At 46.4% G+C, this 18,018-nt stretch overlaps 1 protein-coding gene across 1 annotated transcript in view; it reads right to left on the reverse strand.

Annotated features, from left to right (window-relative positions):
- MRPS15 (mitochondrial ribosomal protein S15) overlaps positions 1–18,018 on the reverse strand; it is a 177,206-nt gene that overhangs the window by 97,749 nt on the left and 61,439 nt on the right. The window contains exon 4 of the mRNA XM_078681206.1: positions 17,205–17,253. Coding sequence (XP_078537332.1) covers positions 17,205–17,253 — 49 coding nt within the window. The remainder of the gene's footprint in view (positions 1–17,204; positions 17,254–18,018) is intronic.

Consider the following 18,018-nt stretch of genomic DNA (forward strand, 5'->3'; position numbering starts at 1 on the left):
ATTCCTGAGCTGGTTGAATCTACAAGACGACTATTTGAAATTTACCAGCACTACCTCTAACTGCAACTTAGTGTTTTTGGATTTGAACATCTACCCCAAGGAAGGCAGACTGATGACTACAACTCATTTTAAAAACACTTCAAAGAACTGTTTATTACTGTATAACAGCTTCCACCCGAGACATCTGCGGGATAATCTACCGTACGGGCAGTTCCTGCGCCTACGCAGGAATTGCACAGAGATCAAGGACTTCAAACTACAGTCCAAGGACTTAGAAAAGAAGCTGGCAGCCAGAATGTACCCTGAGAAGATCATCAATCAGGCATACAAACGGGCTAAGAACAACTGCCGAGAGAGTCTCCTGGAAGAAAAAGTGCCGAAGGATGAGGATAAAAGACCAATCTGCATCACCACTTATAACACCTGCTCTAATCAGGTGACAAAGATCATCAACAGGAACTGGAAGATCCTGAACAGCGGTGGGTTACAAATACCTAAACCCATGTTCTCTCACAAGAGAGCACGGAGCATAAGGGATGTCCTAGTCCACACAAGACCGAAAGCAACCAGCAGCACTGGTCAAACAAATCCCAACTTTGTACGTGGCCACCATCCATGTGGGAATTGCAAGGTTTGCTGTCTCACAAAAAGCAACAACCTAACCTTCAGTGATGGTACCAGCTGGGAGCAAAGAAGCTTCAGCAATTGCAACAGTACCAATGTTGTTTACTTAATTACATGCCCCTGCAGAATGGAGTATGTAGGAATGACGACGAGGGCAGTAAAACTCCGGATAGGAGAACATAAAAGCACCATCAAGTGTAAGAAAACCAGCACGAAACTCACCAATCATTTCCTAGAGATGAACCATAGACCAGAAGAAATAACATGGACTGTGATCGAGCAAGTGAGTAATGAAAGATTCCTGCTGGAAAAAGAGCAAAGATGGGTGTTTCGCATCCAGTCTCATAAAAGGGGACTGAACGATGACATACCATGGGGAAAGCTGTGACCCATTATTGGTTGACTGTGGTCATTGAATCTGAATACAATCTATAGATACAATAACATGAACCACTCCACGTCCAACCGGAAACATCTATGGACAACCCATTGGTGCCATTAAGGGCTACATGAGTGGGACCTGGCATTGCAAACCCCCCCCCCCCCTGGGGGAGTGTTATCTGTCTCAGGAATAATCATCCCCTTAGAGCAACACTGTGCTGATATCGAGTACCCAGGATATGATATTGTACCAAGAAACCCTTGGCAAAACCTAGTTTGATCCACAAGCGCTGTTTGAACCCATTTCGGAGAGAAATTCTACATCCTGCACTAACTGATCCCACTAGGCGGGGGAACCCCCGGCTGTATTTTTGAATCAATTTTATGAGCAGACTTCGAAACTGATCGGTATCATCTCCTCATTTTTTCAAACCCAGGAGTTTGATAAAACATTCTATTTTTGGAGATATACCAAAAATGAGCTTAATCACTGAAATGAGCTGAAGGACAAACACTACATTTTTTTATCTGTTTAAAGATCCACGAGAATGCTGAAATCGGCTCTCATTATATAGGATCCCCTTGCTTTTCGATCAAGCCAGCTAGAGACAGAGAGGAAAGACTTCCGCTAATTTTTCCCACTGTGTGCCAAATAGCGGCGGCCATTTTCCAAGCTGTGCGGTCTAGTGTTTCACTCCAGGGGCGTGTTTCCCGGAAGCCTGAGGCAACACGGACGGCAATTACACGAGTATATCTACCGAACGAACGAGTGACCACGCGTCCTCGGAGCTGCATGGTAGGGATGATAGGCGATTTGCCATGCCGGTAACGTAAGTAACAGACTCGGATCCTGAGTCTCTAATAAACGGGTCACAGGGCTGCCAATTTCATACCAGGACTTGAGTGTACCGCATCTATTAATGGGGGTGGCAATGTTTATCTATCTTTTACAGTCGACCGAGCAAAAAACTTCCTCCGCCTGCAGGCTCATGGGGCACAGTCAAACTAACGTAAAAGTATGTATGAAAAGAATATATCGATTACCACCTTTACCGATACCGTTATTTTAAGCATAGACCTGGTAAACTTACGATTTTAGGGTCTTGTTTTGCCGCCAGTGCAATTGGGTGAATGAATGTGTTGAGTCACGAATGTATGGATGAGGAATGAATTAAGAAACGTTACGATTTGGACGTTTCTTTTTGAAAAATAAGTCGGACACAGCGTCCAGTAATAGGAGGTGCACATTGATCAATGCACTACGTTTGTGGCACAAGAATTAGCGCTAAACAAGCAAAATCCTGCTGATTAACTGTAGGATGTAATCTTATAATATGGATGTACAATCAATGATTATAAGTAAGAATACGAATATGCTTGTGCTTTCTCTCCCTTTTTCCTTTTGATTTACAGAGACCACTGGTCACTTTTTCTGCACTGATTTTTGGTGCATTGCTTCACTAGGGCCAGCTCATGCCCTGAAGCGGAAATATTCAGCCTATTTTTGCTGATATATTTATAGGACAGTAGGCATACCACTGTAGAACTGAGCTATTTTCCTAGTAGGGATCATTGAACGGTCCTGATGAGTAGGCAGTTGGGGACTGCCTATGAAACATGTCGACTTGGTAGTCAGTAATCGCTCTACCTTCCATCCCCTTTTTAATATTTCCAGCTAGAGATACCAATAAAATGTATTTGTTCTACTAGCCAGGGAATTTTTAAACTTTTTTGTATTTTTTGCATTTCACTAGTAAGATCCCTACACTTCACTGACACCACTGCACCCACACATAGCTCTGTCACAATTATAGTGCTCCCGCGTAGTCCGTCTGGTCGTAGCACGCCCCGCCCCGTTATAGGGACGGGAAGACCCCTATGATGAAGCATGACACTAACGGATTTTTTTAGTGTGTGAGGGGTATTTTAACAAAGCACACGTGCTCTCATCTTTCCATCACTAAGAGAGAGCCCATTCTTTCACATTAAAACCAAAAATTATAAAATATTTGGCACCTCCACACATTGATAGAATCTCCATGTTTATATGAATCGTTCAGGAGGGTGATTCTATCTCAACCTCTACGCTTCCTCTATTGATCTTTTTTGACAAAATAAAGAACGCCGAACCAGACTCCTTGAACGTCCACCTTTGGAAAGAGCAGGAGACAAACAAGGGATCCCCCGCCGCGGCCTACCTTCAGGCAGCTATAAAATCTCTTGCATTAAAAGACCTCTGGCACTCGAGCTGCTCACACAAGTGCTTCAAGCACCTTGTCAACAAGACAGTGAAAACTCTTTCCATGGAAGAAGACAAAGCAGCATTAACCAGGAGATCACATGGGTGGTTCGTGATTCAAGGCTACACTAGCCCCCTACCTCAGCCATACCTCAGTACCAGCTTCTCAAGGAAGGTGAAGGAAGATTTCCTGCGGCTGAGGATGGGGGTAATTCCGTCAAAAGTACATCTACCCCCATGGAAACGCCAGGAATTGAACACCAATTGCAGGCTTTGCGACAACCCAATGGAGGACGTTCTGCACTTGTTATGCAGCTGCAAAGCTCTAGACAGAGCCCGAAGGGGCCAACTAACGCAGCTCTGGAACCAAAACGGTGTGCGAACCCACAGACAAGCCCTGTTGATCAGCTTCAAGGGAGATGATATCCAATTAGCCTGCAGTCTAGTGCGCTTCATGAAAACAGTTAACACGTTCCAAAATCCAGAACCCAGCGATTGAACTTGACTCAAAAAGACCTGCTTTTGTATCTTAAGAAAACTCTTTTTTGATTAACAAAGACTCAGCAAATCTTGAACTGCTCTTTCTTACAATCACAATGTATTGCAACAGTTTGCACGGGTCTTTTGTTCACATTTTTAACTCTCTTTTATTGTTTTTAACTGTTGATCATGTATTTACTCCAATGTTTTTTCTAAAGAGTCATTGCAAAGATTTTTATTAATCACGCAATAGAGTTATTATTATTATTATCATGAGGTAGCCTTCATCACTACTCCATTTGGTGTGGGGAGTCTAAGAAACCACGCACCCTTACGAAAGTATGAACAAAACAGAAAATGCATGAGAAGCACTGATGTGTAATTGTGATGGAACAGACTGAAGTTGAGCACATAACTGCAAATATCGCGGAAAACAGATTGTTCAGAAAAGACTGGGAAATATATCACCAGAGGATTGAGCCCAAACACCAGAAATAGTTTCAATCCTGCTGGAGAAATTAACTCAGTTTACAAGTTAATGCCCACCCCGTAACAAGCATTGGCAAAGCCAATAGGTTTCGCCTATGCAAGATCTACTGGCTCTGTCAAAACATTTTAGCCATGTTGTACAGCAGGACGGCTGCTGTGCATCATGGTTAAAAATGATAAAAATAGACTTTATAATGCGACCAGCACTGGCCGCGCGATATTTTTTTTCTGGCAGGGACGGGGGGGTCAGGGGGGAAGCAAGAATGACAACATTGGGAGGGAGGGGAGGCAATCAACAACAATGGTAGTAGGTGCAAACAATGTTGATGTTATAGCAAGCAACAACAGCATGGTGAGGGAGGGAAGGCAAGCAACAACGGAAGGGGTGCAAACAACAATGAAGGTGGGATGCTAGCAACAACAACAGGAGGGTGGGGTCAAGCACCGACGACGAGGGGGTGCAAGCACCGACGACGGGATGGTGCAAGCAACAAAGAAGTATCTGAACGTGAGCAGAGAAAGGGGCATAAAGAGGAAGAGAAAGTGAAACTGCCACATACTGACCAATAAGAAGCAAGGAGATAAGACTGTCTGTCAATGAAGCCAACGAATGGTGTGCAGTGGAGGGGTTCGAAGCACTTTTTAGCTAACAAAATGTCTAGCAATCAGAGCGCATGAGCTATCTCAGGAAAGAATGAAAAATAGTAAAAAAAAGTATCAAGTGCAGTCAGTACAAGGCATTGCAAAATCTAATATGGACATTTTGAGATTCTGATCTGGAAGTTTTTAACCCAATCATTTAACTAGCCTGCAGAGTTCTATGGGTCTTCAAAATAACTAGAAGGGCTGAAGACCCATGACCGAGTCAGTGGCCAGGATTCTAAAATGTATGGAAGCAGGAACCAGCTATGGCCCCTCCGTGGGTGAATATGCAGCGTGATGGTTGAGGTGGCCGCTGGGCTCGAAATTCTACAGCTATCGAGCTCCAACAGACAGCAGACAACACGGAGGAAGGGGAATTAAGGATCCGTCCGAAACAGAAATTCACTACTACAAGGGTTGGTCGTTCCAGTTTAAAGGTACATCAGTCAAGTACCGCAAGTGATCTTCTGCAGGCTAGCAACCAGCAAGCCATCGAGACCTCGCTAGTGGATATTCTCCTGAGCGCAGTGTCTGAGGGCAAGGCAGCAGCTGGCTCTGAGCAACATTCTCTCCCCCAGCAGCCGGGTCTGAACTCCAGCAAGGTAAAAGCTTTTCGTTTTGCACCGATGTCGGGTCAAATTCTAACTTTAGCATGGCGCTGAATAATATGGAGAAGGAATTGACTCCCTTAGTTGGGGGTTCTCTTTCTGAGAAAGACTGTAATCTTTTGCCCAGGACGAACTCTGGGCTCATAAACTTCGGGGACCCACTAAGCAGGCAGATGGGGTTGGACTGAGCGGATCACCTAATTTAAGCAGAGAGGCAGTAATGGACTTGAGCTTGCGCCCTGTGAACCACAGCAATGCACTGAAGTCATAATGGGCCCAGGCTGTGTAGCAGCAGCTGATGGCACAGGGCTAGCTGTGGTAGAGGGGGCACAGCCCCACAGTAAGAGCTCGGAGGTAGGGGCGGCAGTTGCGATAGATGAGGTGGCTGCTTTGGAGATGCTACAGGGCCCTCATAAGGCAGCACCCCATGGAATTTTACTACAAGAGGATGAGGCTACAGAGAAAAAAGGTGCCCTTGATAAAAGGCAGGTTAAAACAATGGCTGGGAAAGTTTGTCACTGTGCTTGGAAACTCCAGGTGGCCCATTGCCCTGATCTCAGCTTCCTACGATCTGTGCGGGAAGCTAGGGAGAGCCCCCTGCACAAGTGGGTCACTTCTAAGGGAGAGGTAAAAACTCTGATCTCCAGGCTATCCAAAAGTGGCTCTGCTCAGTCTTATACATTTCCACAATCAGTAACAGACACTAGCTCTAATGCTAGTGCGATTATGAGCCCAGCAATTAGACTTGGATATGTAACCGATGGTCCTCTGGAATTTTCTAGCCGCTCGCAACATCAGAATACTTCCCCTGTTAATTCTGAGGTAGATGGGAAGGAGCTTACAAAGAAGGGTGGGCCTATGGAGGCAACGAAGCCCTCTTTATCAGCCATTCTGCAGCTATTAAAGATGCAAAGATCTGAGGCCTTGGAACACTACACTCAGGTTAAAGGGGACAATAGAAATATGCAGCATGCTCTTATGGAGGTCACCAGTAAAATGGCTAGTTTAACTTTGGATGTTGCCGAGCTCCAGCATTGAGTAGCAGGCGTCGATTAGGTTGGCACAGCAACAACTAAAAGTAGTCACAGAGCATGAACACCAACTGGCATGTATTCAACATAAAGTCGAGGACCTGGAGAACAAGTAACGTCGGAATAAACTTAGGTTATTCGGAATACCGGAAGGAAAAAAAGGCGATGACACCTGGGCCTTCGTGGTTAGCGTACTGCAGCTCTCCCGGACCCGGCAGATTGGGATATGGACTCCCAAATTCAGCCTGCTCATAGGATACCTTTGCACCCTAACAAGTTGCAAATTCTAAGCGTCCTTAACCTCCCCCCAGTCTTATGTGTGTTGGCAAATTTCTTCTGCGGCAGGCGATTTATTACAAAGCTTGTCCAACAGCTCCATTGTGAGCTGATTCTCTTTCTATCTAGGTCTGTTTGGATCTCTTTAAGACAACAATGGACAAGCGCTGGAAGCTGCGCCAGCGAATAGATCCATTTAAAGCTGTTGAGGTACAGGTATTCTTGCAGGAGCCAGCACGATTGAAGGTTATCAAGAATGGTCAGTCACAGGTATTTCTCACGGAACTTGAAGATTCACAAGCAGTCACCCAATGGCCACCATGGACTTTACAGTCTTCTACCTAAATCTACTTTATATGTCTAACTAGAGAGGGGCGGAGAGGCACAAATGGGATAAGTGGCAGGACTAGCCTCACGGAAGATGGACAGTTTATATATGTTTATATCTGTGTACAAAGGAAGCAGGAGCATTAAGGCATGAACTACAGATGCCCAAACTGTATTTCATATTACAGTTCCTATAATACAAAGATATCAATGTGTTTTTTACTCAACACCTAACACTGACTTATTTTGTTCGTGAAGGCTCTCTTTTTGCTATGAAGCAGACAAACGTTTAGTAGCAGTCAGCACAAAGAACTTATGCACAGAACAAATAATAAAATTCAAGATGAACCACAGGAAAAATATATCAAGCATGATCGGTCCTACCTTACAGAATCTAAAACGTGTTAGGCCCGTAAAGAATATCAAGTCACAAACTTCTGTACTAGGCATCTGGGAATGTTACTACATTAAATATAGATGTCATTAGATGACCCAAACCAGAGTGAATTTTTACAGCAACAGGTACATTTTGTATTCAATTCTTATTATAATGGTATCTTAAATAATTGTGTCTTGACAGCACAACTGAATGTCAGTTACATAAAATTTAATTATTTCTCTGTTCATACCATGTAAGGAGTAGTTTCTGTTCTGTAACTCCAGTTCTGTAGTAGGGGTATCTCTGTTATAGTCATAATCTAGTGAATAGTCCCGCCCATGTGCGTGGACCCCGGCAATCAAAAATAATCTCTTAAGTTGTCAAAAAATTGCAGAACTGCAAAGACACTTAAGAGAAAATTTAAAGACAAATAATGCAGCCTATATCCACAGGCTACACTGTCCAGTACTTCAACTAGAAATTCCACCAAAAATCCACAAACAGCAAAGCCTGTCCAGATTTCCCATGCTTTTACTGCAAAAAAAACCCTCAGAATGATAGAGAGGAAGGCCTGGACAGACAAGCCCCATAGGCTGCCATTATGTGGTTTAAACAGGATACTGTGCCTTTAAGGAAACCTTCTAGAACCTTCTCCCAGTATCCCAGAATGCATAGCAGGTCCCACTGACTTCAGTTCTTTTTGAAGGCGTAAAAAACGCCAGACCTGTAGCATTACTTACATGAACAATTCTCCACCGGGGAGGAGGGCGGGCGCTTATGACTATAACAGAGATACCCCTACTACAGAACTGGAGTTACAGAACAGAAACTACTCCTTCTGTAGTAGGGGATCTCTGTGTATAGTCATAATCTAGTGAATAGAATGGCAAGCCCATCCCCACACCAAAGCGGCGGTGGAGAAAGAACATAACGCCACTACTGTGCGAACAAATTCCGCAGCGAAGCCTGCCCAACCTGAGCGTCTGCCCTGGCATCAGAGTCCAGGCAGTAATGCTTAGCAAAGGTATGAACCGACTTCCAAGTGGCGGCCTTGCAGATTTCTGCAATCGGCACATTACGGAGCAAGGCTGTCGTGGCAGCTTTGCCCCTGGTGGAATGAGCCTTAGGCTTACCTCCTAAGGTCTTATTAGCTTTTTGGTAACACAATTGAATGCAGGACACAATCCACCTAGAAATGGACTGCTTAGAGGTAGCAAGACCCGTCCTGACTGATCCATAATTGACAAACAATTGGTCTGACCTACGAATATCTTTGGTCTTATCCAGATAAAATTTCAACACCCTCCTAACATCCAGGGAATGCAAAGATCGTTCCGCCGGAGAGGAAGGATTCTGAAAAAACGTAGGTAAAGTTATGGTCTGGTTGACATGAAAATCAGAAATAACCTTGGGAAGAAATTTAGGGTGAGTACGCATCACAACCTTAGCAGCATGAAACACAGTATAAGGTTCAGTACAACACAACGCCTGAATTTCACTCACCCTGCGGGCCGATGTAATGGCCACGAGGAACGCCAGTGCTGCAACGAAGCCTTGTGAATGGGTTCAAAAGGCTCCTTCATCAATCTGGACAGCACCACATTCAATTCCCATGAAGGCGAGGGAAGCCTGACAGGAGGGAACACCTTCTTCAATCCTTCCAGAAAGTCTTTGATCACAGGGATCTGGAAAAAAGAAGTCTGTGAAGGGCATTTCCTGTAGGCAGTCAACGCAGCAAGATGAACCCTAATGGAATGAACATTAAGGCCAGACTGCGCCAAATGTAAAAGGTAAGGAAGAATGACATCTTCCTTGCAGGTTGTAGGGTCATGGTTCCTAGACTGGCACCAGATACAAAACCTCTTCCACTTGTAAGCATATGAAGTCCTAGTGGAAGGTCTCTTAGACTCCTTCAGTATGTCCATGCAATCTTCGGGCAGATTCAGATGTCCATACTGCACTATCTCAGGAGCCATGCCGCCAAACTCAAAGACGAGAGGCTGGGGTGTAACATCCGCCCCCCGAACTTCGTGAGAAGGTCCGGCCTGCACGGCAACCGAATGTGAGGAAGGAGAGATCGGTGAAGCAGGTCCGTGAACCACCACTGCCTGGGCCACTCCGGGGCAATGAGAATCATCCGAGCCCTGGACCGGGCCAGCTTGATGAGTACCGCCGGAATCAGGGGAATGGGTGGAAAAGCGTACAGAAAGCTGTTCGACCAGCTGATCCATAGCGCATTCCCCAGCGACCCCGGCTGGTAGTACCTGGAGGCGAAGTCTCGGCATTTGCTGTTTTCGGCGGTGGCGAACAGATCTACGTCTGGAGTTCCCCACCTTGCGAAGACTTCTCCCAGTACTTCGTCGTTTATGACCCATTCGTGGTTTTCCTGAATGAGTCTGCTGAGTTCGTCCGCCTGAACATTCTGCACACCTGGCAGATGGGCAGCCGTTATCGTCAGTCCTCTGGCCAGGAGCCAGTGCCAGATCGCCTGCGCCTCCTGTGACAGAGTGCGAGATCTCGAGCCCCCCTGCTTGTTGAGGTAGTACATCGTGGTAGTGTTGTCCGTTTGCACAAGCAGGGAGCTGGTCTGAAAGGACGGAAGAAAGGCCTTCAGTGCCAAGTGAACAGCTCTGAGTTCCAGGAAGTTGATGTGATAAGTGGCCTCCACCGGAGACCACGTTCCCTGAATCTGCAGAGTCCCGGAGTGCGCTCCCCATCCCAGGAGAGAAGCATCCGTCACGACAGTCTGCGTGGGAATGTCCTTGTGAAAAGGAACCCCTCTGAGGAGATTCTCCGCCGAACACCACCACTTCAGAGACTGAAGAGCATGCAGAGACAGTCGTATCCTGTTGTCCCAGAATCCTTTCCTCTGATCCCACTGGTCCTCCAAGCACTCCTGCAGCGGTCTCATGTGCAGACGTGCGTGCGGCGTCAGGAAGATACAAGAGGCCATCGAACCCAGTAGAGAAGACACCGTCCTCACTGTCGTAGATGGAGTCGACATAAGAGCCTGAGCCTTCCGAAGGAGAGATAATCGTCGCTCTTCCGAAGGAGACACGCTTGCTGACAGCGTATCGATGGAGGCTCCCAAGTACTGTATGCATTGGACCGGAGTCGGGACCGACTTGGCCATGTTGATGTGCAACCCCAGCTTGTCCAAGAGAACGCACGTCTTCTGGAAGTGTGCTCGCGCTTCCGAGAAGGAGGATGCCTTGATCAACCAATCGTCCAGGTACGGGTAGACAAACACCTTGTTCTTCCGCAGGTGCGCTGCCACCACCGCCATGCACTTCGAGAACGTTCTCGGCGCAGACTTCAGTCCGAATGGGAGTACTGTGTATTGATAGTGATTGGTGCCGACTTGGAACCGCAGGAACTTCCTGTGTTTGCGTGCAATGGGCACATGGAAGTATGCATCCTGTAGGTCTATGGCACAGGTCAATCCCCCTGTTGCAACTGAGGATAAATCTGATGCAACGACAGCATGCGAAAGTTTTCCCTGCGAATCCACTTGTTTGCCTGTCGCAAGTCCAGAATGGGCCTGAACTCGTTCTTGTCCTTCTTGCGAACCAGGAAGAACCGGGAGTACAGGCCTCTTCCTCTCTGGGACAGAGGCACGTCTTCTATCGCCCTTTTCCTTAACAGGGTATCGGCCTCCACCTGGAGCTCTAGCAGCTGAAACCGCGAGCTGACCGGAGGAATCGATGGAGGCGGGCTGGTGAACCGAAGACTGTATCCATTGCAAACAATATTCAGCACCCACTTGTCCTGAGTAATTTTTCTCCACTCTGCCAGAAAAAATTGGATGCTTCCCCCTACCGGAGTGGGTAACGGATCCGGGGGAAGTAAGTTCCTAGGGCCTAGACCTGGCCTGGCCCTTGGGCGCCGGAGCCGACTGCTGGCCTCCCCTGCCCCTCTGGCGCTTCTGGAACGGCTTACGGAACTGCTGTTGCTGTTGCGAATGTCCCGAAGCCTGGCCACGTCCACGGCCTTGTCCACCGGACCGCCGCTGGAAAGGGCGGTACGGCTTCTTCGTCTCCTTAGGCTTCTCGAGGCCCACCGCCGTGAGCGTCTCGGCCTCCGCTTTCATGCGGGCCATCTCGTCGTCCGCATGCTGCCCAAAAAGAGACTTGCCGGAGAACGGCAGGTTGGCCACCCTCTGCTGTGCGTCCGGTTTCAGGGACGTAAGACGGAGCCAGGCGTGACGTCTCTGGTTGACCCCATGGCAAAACCCATGAGCAGCCAACAGGGAAGAGTCCGCTGCCGCACTGATGATCTGGTTGGCCACCAGCATCCCTTCACTCAGCACTTCCTGAAAATCCTCACGCTGTTCACGAGGCAAGTGCTCCGCAAAACGCTCAAGGGAGTCCCAGAGGGCGCGGGCGTACCGACCCAACAGCGCCGTGGCACTCGCAGCCTTCATGGAGGTGGCGGCTGTTCCACAGACCTTCCTCCCTGCCGAATCCATCCACCTGGACTCCTTATCCGGGGGGACCGTGGATGACGGAGCGGAGGCATGTTGTTTGCGTGCCGCCGTCACAATGACGGAGTCCGGAGGGGGTTCCGCTCTCAGAAACGCCGGATCCGAATCCGGGGCCCGGTACTTTCTCAGCAACCTAGATGGCGCCGCCTTTGCCACCGCTGGGGTGAGGAAAAGATCCATAGCTGGTTCCTCCATGCCCGGTACCAGAGGCAGGAGAGGGCGAGACGAGTGTTTTTGGTGCAATGTCTCAAAGATCACTGACGTCTTCGGCGTGGGCACCGTCAGGGGTATGCCCAGCTTCGCAGCGCCCCTCAAGAGGACATCCTGGAACGCCACCAGGTCATCAATTGGGGACACCCTCGTATCCGGTGATCCTGACAGGGTAGGGGAACGCTCCCTGGAACCAGAGGATCCCGTGCGGGAGCGAGACTCGCGCCTCCTATGGCGGCGTCTCGACCGCGTGGATGATCTGTGTCGCGACCTGTCCCGCCTCCCAGAGCGAGAGCGAGAGCGAGACCTGCCAGTCCGTGGCCTCCCCACCGGTTTCCGTGGTGGGGTCCCCCTCGGAGCCTCCTTGGGTGCAGGTTTAGGGCAGCGAAGTGGACCTCGGCGGAGGAACCTTCGGCTGCGGTGCCGGCCCACGCGGAGGGACCGGTGGCGGCGGGTCATCCGCTGGAAGTGGAGGCAGTGTCGGAGGATCCTCTTCAGGCAGATGAGGAGGAGTGACCGCCTTAGGAACAGGTGTATGCGTCGACCGAGGCCGAGAAGGAGTGTACACCGCAGAGTACACCGTGCCCTGTGATCCTTTAGGCGAAGGGGGCTGAGAGCCCGCCCCTTCAGCCGGAGACCGCTTCCTCTTGCGTCCCCCACTGGAAGCAGTGTGACTCCTGGGACTAGAATCCCTCTTGCGACGCTTTGGAGATCCTGACCGACTCCCAGACGTCGACCTCCGTCTGCTCGACGTCGAGCGTCGCTTTTCCGGCGTTGAAGGACGTTTCCTTGACTCCGGCGTCGAACGCCGCCTCCGCGACGTCGACCTCTTCTTCCTCGGCGTCGAACGCCGACCCCTCGACGCCGAACGCCGATCCCTCGACGCCGAACGCCGACCCCTCGACGCCGACCTCTTCCTTCGCGACGTCGCATGCCTCCGCGACGTCGAGCGGTCCTCCCTCGACGACGAGCGTCGCCGCCGTCGTCTGGATGCTCTCGACGTCGAGGATCCCCTCGACGTCGACCGGCGGTGTCGCCTCGACGGCGAGCGCCGATGCCTGCTCCGTCCATGACGTCGGGATGCAGCCCTCGACGTCGACGACGAAGACGACGTCGACGGCGGCTTCGTCAGCGGTGGCTTAGACGTCGAGTCGTCCCGATGTCTCGACCCGGAGCCCCGGGGAGAAGGGGAGCACACCGCCGTCATCCCTCTCGACGTCGACGCTACCGACGTCGACGGAGACCTGGATCGCTTGCTGGGCTTCCTGCCTCTGGGGAGCCCCCCAGAGGCCTCAGCAGAGGCAGAGGGAACCCTCCCTGACTGCCCAGACCCACCTGCAGCCTGCAGGCACCTCTCCTCAAGGCCAGACAGCCTGATCTTCGCCCTTTCCTTCAGAGTGCGAGTTGTAAACTGCTGGCAGATGACACACTCCTCAGGGACATGATCTTCAGGGAGGCAGACGATGCAGATCTCATGGGGATCACCTCTGGCCTTCTTCCTCTCACATGCTGGACACTTCACAAAGAGTCCAGGCATTTTAGAGCCCTAAAACACCTGAAGCAGCACACAGAAGAGAAGAGAAAACCAAGAGAGTAAACTGCAACACTTTTAGAATACAAAAGTGCCAAAACATGCAATAAACCCTTGAAACAAGGGAGAGCTCAATGCCAGGGTCCTGTAAGCAGGAGTCGGAAAAAAGAACTGAAGTCAGTGGGACCTGCTATGCATTCTGGGATACTGGGAGAAGGTTCTAGAAGGTTTCCTTAAAGGCACAGTATCCTGTTTAAACCACATAATGGCAGCCTATGGGGCTTGTCTGTCCAGGCCTTCCTCTCTATCATTCTGAGGGGTTTTTTTGCAGTAAAAGCATGGGAAATCTGGACAGGCTTTGCTGTTTGTGGATTTTTGGTGGAATTTCTAGTTGAAGTACTGGACAGTGTAGCCTGTGGATATAGGCTGCATTATTTGTCTTTAAATTTTCTCTTAAGTGTCTTTGCAGTTCTGCAATTTTTTGACAACTTAAGAGATTATTTTTGATTGCCGGGGTCCACGCACATGGGCGGGACTATTCACTAGATTATGACTATACACAGAGATCCCCTACTACAGAACTTGCAATTCACACCATTTAAAATGCTTCCATTAGACAACATACTCTTGTAAGGAGAATAAGTGAGTCTGAACTGTAGGCACTTACAATACATAATTGGTTTATAAAAAAGACAATACATAGAGAAGACTCAAAATAATTTAGGGAAAACATTTTGCTAGCTCTACCTTGAAACACTGTGTATTATCCATAAAAGTAACTACATTGAAATTGATTTGACCCTCCTCCTCCCCTGGTTTTTGAAGGAGAGTTTTTATATATAAAGGTAAACCAAGTCCCACTTAAGTCATAGACTTCCAGAAACGAATCCAAGTATTTCACATAATGGTTATGTTTACTCCCAGATATAGCTACCGAATAAAGTTCTTTAAGAGAAACTGGAATTTAATTTGAAGCTGTATGCAACTTATAAAAATACTTGCATAGATTTTACCACAGCCCCATTTTCAATCTAATAGTAGACAGAGAAGTGCCTAGTCTTAATCCAAATAAAGGCTCAAGGACTTAGCCTAAATTATGTTCCGGATCACATAGAAGTTACTGGCCACAACTTCCAAGCCATTGCATAAGACCAAGTCAATGTTTTAATTAAATACCCTAAAAACAGGTAAGGATGTTATTGCACCCACTGATCAATAAAAAAATAAAGAAAACTCTGAATACCCCTGCTGCTTCGCAAACTTCAGTTTTGATGCATCTACCTGAAAATCTTGGGATAGCTTAAGATCAAATATTAAACCGAAGTAGTTATATCTGAATCTATACCTGTCAGATTCCCATTCTTATAACATTTAAGATTTCGATTTGGTTTTCCAAAAGGACACAACCATTTTCTTTTCTACAATATTCTTAAAATGGTTTACTGTGCACCAGACACGCTATAAGGTATAAGAGTAATATCGAATACAACCAAATTTATCTGCATAGGTCAACCTGTTTACATGCTTTCTGTGCAATTCTGGACTGGAAGAGTGAGAAATTCAGCTGGTGAGACACATATACATTAAATAACACTCTTGTCCTAAGCCATTATTCAGATAATTCAAGTATACCAGTTGTTAGCATTTGAATATTACCCCAGGTCTGTTTGTGGATTAATCAAAGTAAGTTTTGGTCAATTTTACTTGTCCTTACTTTATACCACGGGGTATTTCTAGCTATGATAAACAAAGGCAGTACATTAATTATTAATCTATAAAGCAGCAACAGTGACATTTATCCTAATTTGATAGTGTTTTAGATATCATAATTTATAAAGTCAATATATTATTATTAGTGTTGTTACCTGATGTCTGATGTGAACGCTGTCCAGCTCCAACGTAAAAGTACTGAATTTTTGTCCAGTCTAGTAATAGCCTAAGTAGAAATGTTGCAAATACCTTACACAGTGAATATAAAATGGCAATTCGACAGTAATTCTTGGGAAACTCCCTTTCAACTTGCTTAAAACGTGGCACTGGTGTACTACGTCGCCACGATTCTACTTTGACCCCCAGATGACAAGATGTTGAATACTTCACACTGGTACAAAAAATATAAAAAACGGTTTTCAGTATACTAGAGAACAGAACATATGGGCCTATTCTCTCATGGTTTTCATTCCTTTTTATTAATAAAGAAAAGTGCCTCAGAAATAACTCTCATCAAGTCTGCCTGCAAGTTAACAAAATATCAATGGTGTCCATGTTAACATGACCACTGGAAACGATCCAGTGCTTTGCTAAAATGGCAAAATCCTGAACTTCATAATTTTTGCCACCAGTCCTCAGAGGCCCAAAATTGTTGGAGTTCCTGGACTGTACAGATTGTGAACAATCTGCAATTGTTCCTGTTCTTGATACTACATTTTGCTTTACAAATAGTCTTCTTATAATAATTCACCTCACTCACAATCAACCAGTCTGCTGTTTTATCAAATGTCTGGTTATAAGACCTCAAGCACCACAGAAACTAAGTATGACAAGCTTGATACTGTGCATTCAATCATTGATGTCGAGTAAATACTAGTGTTATAATGGTATTAAATGTTGTCATTAGTTTCCCAATAAGTCTCCATATAAATCACAGCCCTTTCGAAGATCGTAACGGGTTTTAGTTCGCCGACAATAGTGTGTTACGGTGAGCAGCACTGAACTACTTCTATAATAATTTATCCATTCCTTGTGTCTAATACTATGCACTTTTTCCCATGTGTTTCAGGAAAATGAAGCATTCGGTTGAATAATGCTCATATTTCAAGCTGCTGTTCCTTTCATAAAAAGGGCCACTCAGCACACTATTATCCAAAGTATAATGAGGACCTATAAAATATATGTGCATAACGTTAGTATGTGGTCCTCCTTCCAGTTTTCCATTTAAAGTCTGAAATTGAGCAGAAAGCAATTCCTTACCCAAGCCTAATCCTGGAGTTACCTTTAGTGGGTAGGATGATTAGTAGCTGAAAAACTAAAGCACAGGGAAATAAAATTATTTACCCTTGATCTCCAAAATGTTTTGTTGATGAAATCAGGATGCAAACTCAGGGCTCAAGATTGAACAGCTGACAATTTGGCCATCAGACCACATATCAACTTAGCACCTGGAAGACTACCCTTAGGTAACTGCCACTAGTTAGCAGACGAGATTGGGGTTGGTTACAAGTTTAATATATGGAAGCAACAGAAGGAGTGTTAGATTACATATGGGTGAAATAACAGCTAAATACTTGAAGAGTAGGTGTTTCAGATATTTTGAACTTGTTACGCATGGATTTGTAGCTGTCGCAATTGAGAAAACTTTTGAAATGCATATTTGCAAATTTACGAGATGCCATATTTTCAGAAAATGAACTGTTTGAATGAAGCAATTTCCAGTACTTTTTTGAACACATATGACAAAACTAGTCTAGCATCCGAAAAGAGTAGCATCTATACACAGAAACTCACCCGACTTCCCATTTCCAGTGATAACAACCGCTTGACAATATCATCCGCTCTGCCAGATGTTAAAAAAAATAGAAACATTTTTTTTAAAGTTTTATTGGATTTGAAACAAAAGCTATTTTACATTCATTGAGTAACAATATGAATAACCAATCAAGGAGGGGTAGGGAAATGAATACTTCCAAATGTGAGGAATAATCAACAGGTCTAGTAAAGAGGAGGATTAGGTAGGGCATGAATTTAGGGCATGAACTTAAAGCAAAAAAAAAACGGTTGCACTTTGCTTGCGGAAATCATGTGTAACAGGAAAAGCAGAACAACACAACTTTACTCGATACCGTCATATCAAAGAAGCACTCCTTCTTTTGGCTCCACAGCCAGGTACTACTGTGCTCTGAAGAACCTCCCTTACTAGAACGCATATTTAATGGTATGAAAACTGCAGTAAAATTAGTCACCGCATATTCTGAGCCAAGATGATTGCAGACAATAGTCCACTCTGCACTTGGCGAAATGGGGTTTGGCTTCCATTTTCTTTACGTAATTAAATAATAGGGGTTGTTCTTAAACAAAGCAACATTTACTAATCGGAGAAACTTAAAAGAATGCAATGTATGCAAACATTTGATGGTGGCTAACAGCATGTGTACTCTACTTATTTGCACCTGAAAAGATGCAGGAACAGGATTTGTGCATTTGTAAAAATAATTAGTCTTTTGATCTCTCTTAAATATCCTATAAATAGTTCCATAAGGAAATGCAACTGAGCTAGAATTGATCTATTAGGTGATACAGGAGGCCTCGCTGTATCTACGAG

The sequence above is a fragment of the Lissotriton helveticus genome, chromosome 3_1, assembly GCF_964261635.1.
Source record: "Lissotriton helveticus chromosome 3_1, aLisHel1.1, whole genome shotgun sequence".
Classification (NCBI taxonomy): Eukaryota; Metazoa; Chordata; class Amphibia; order Caudata; family Salamandridae; genus Lissotriton; species Lissotriton helveticus.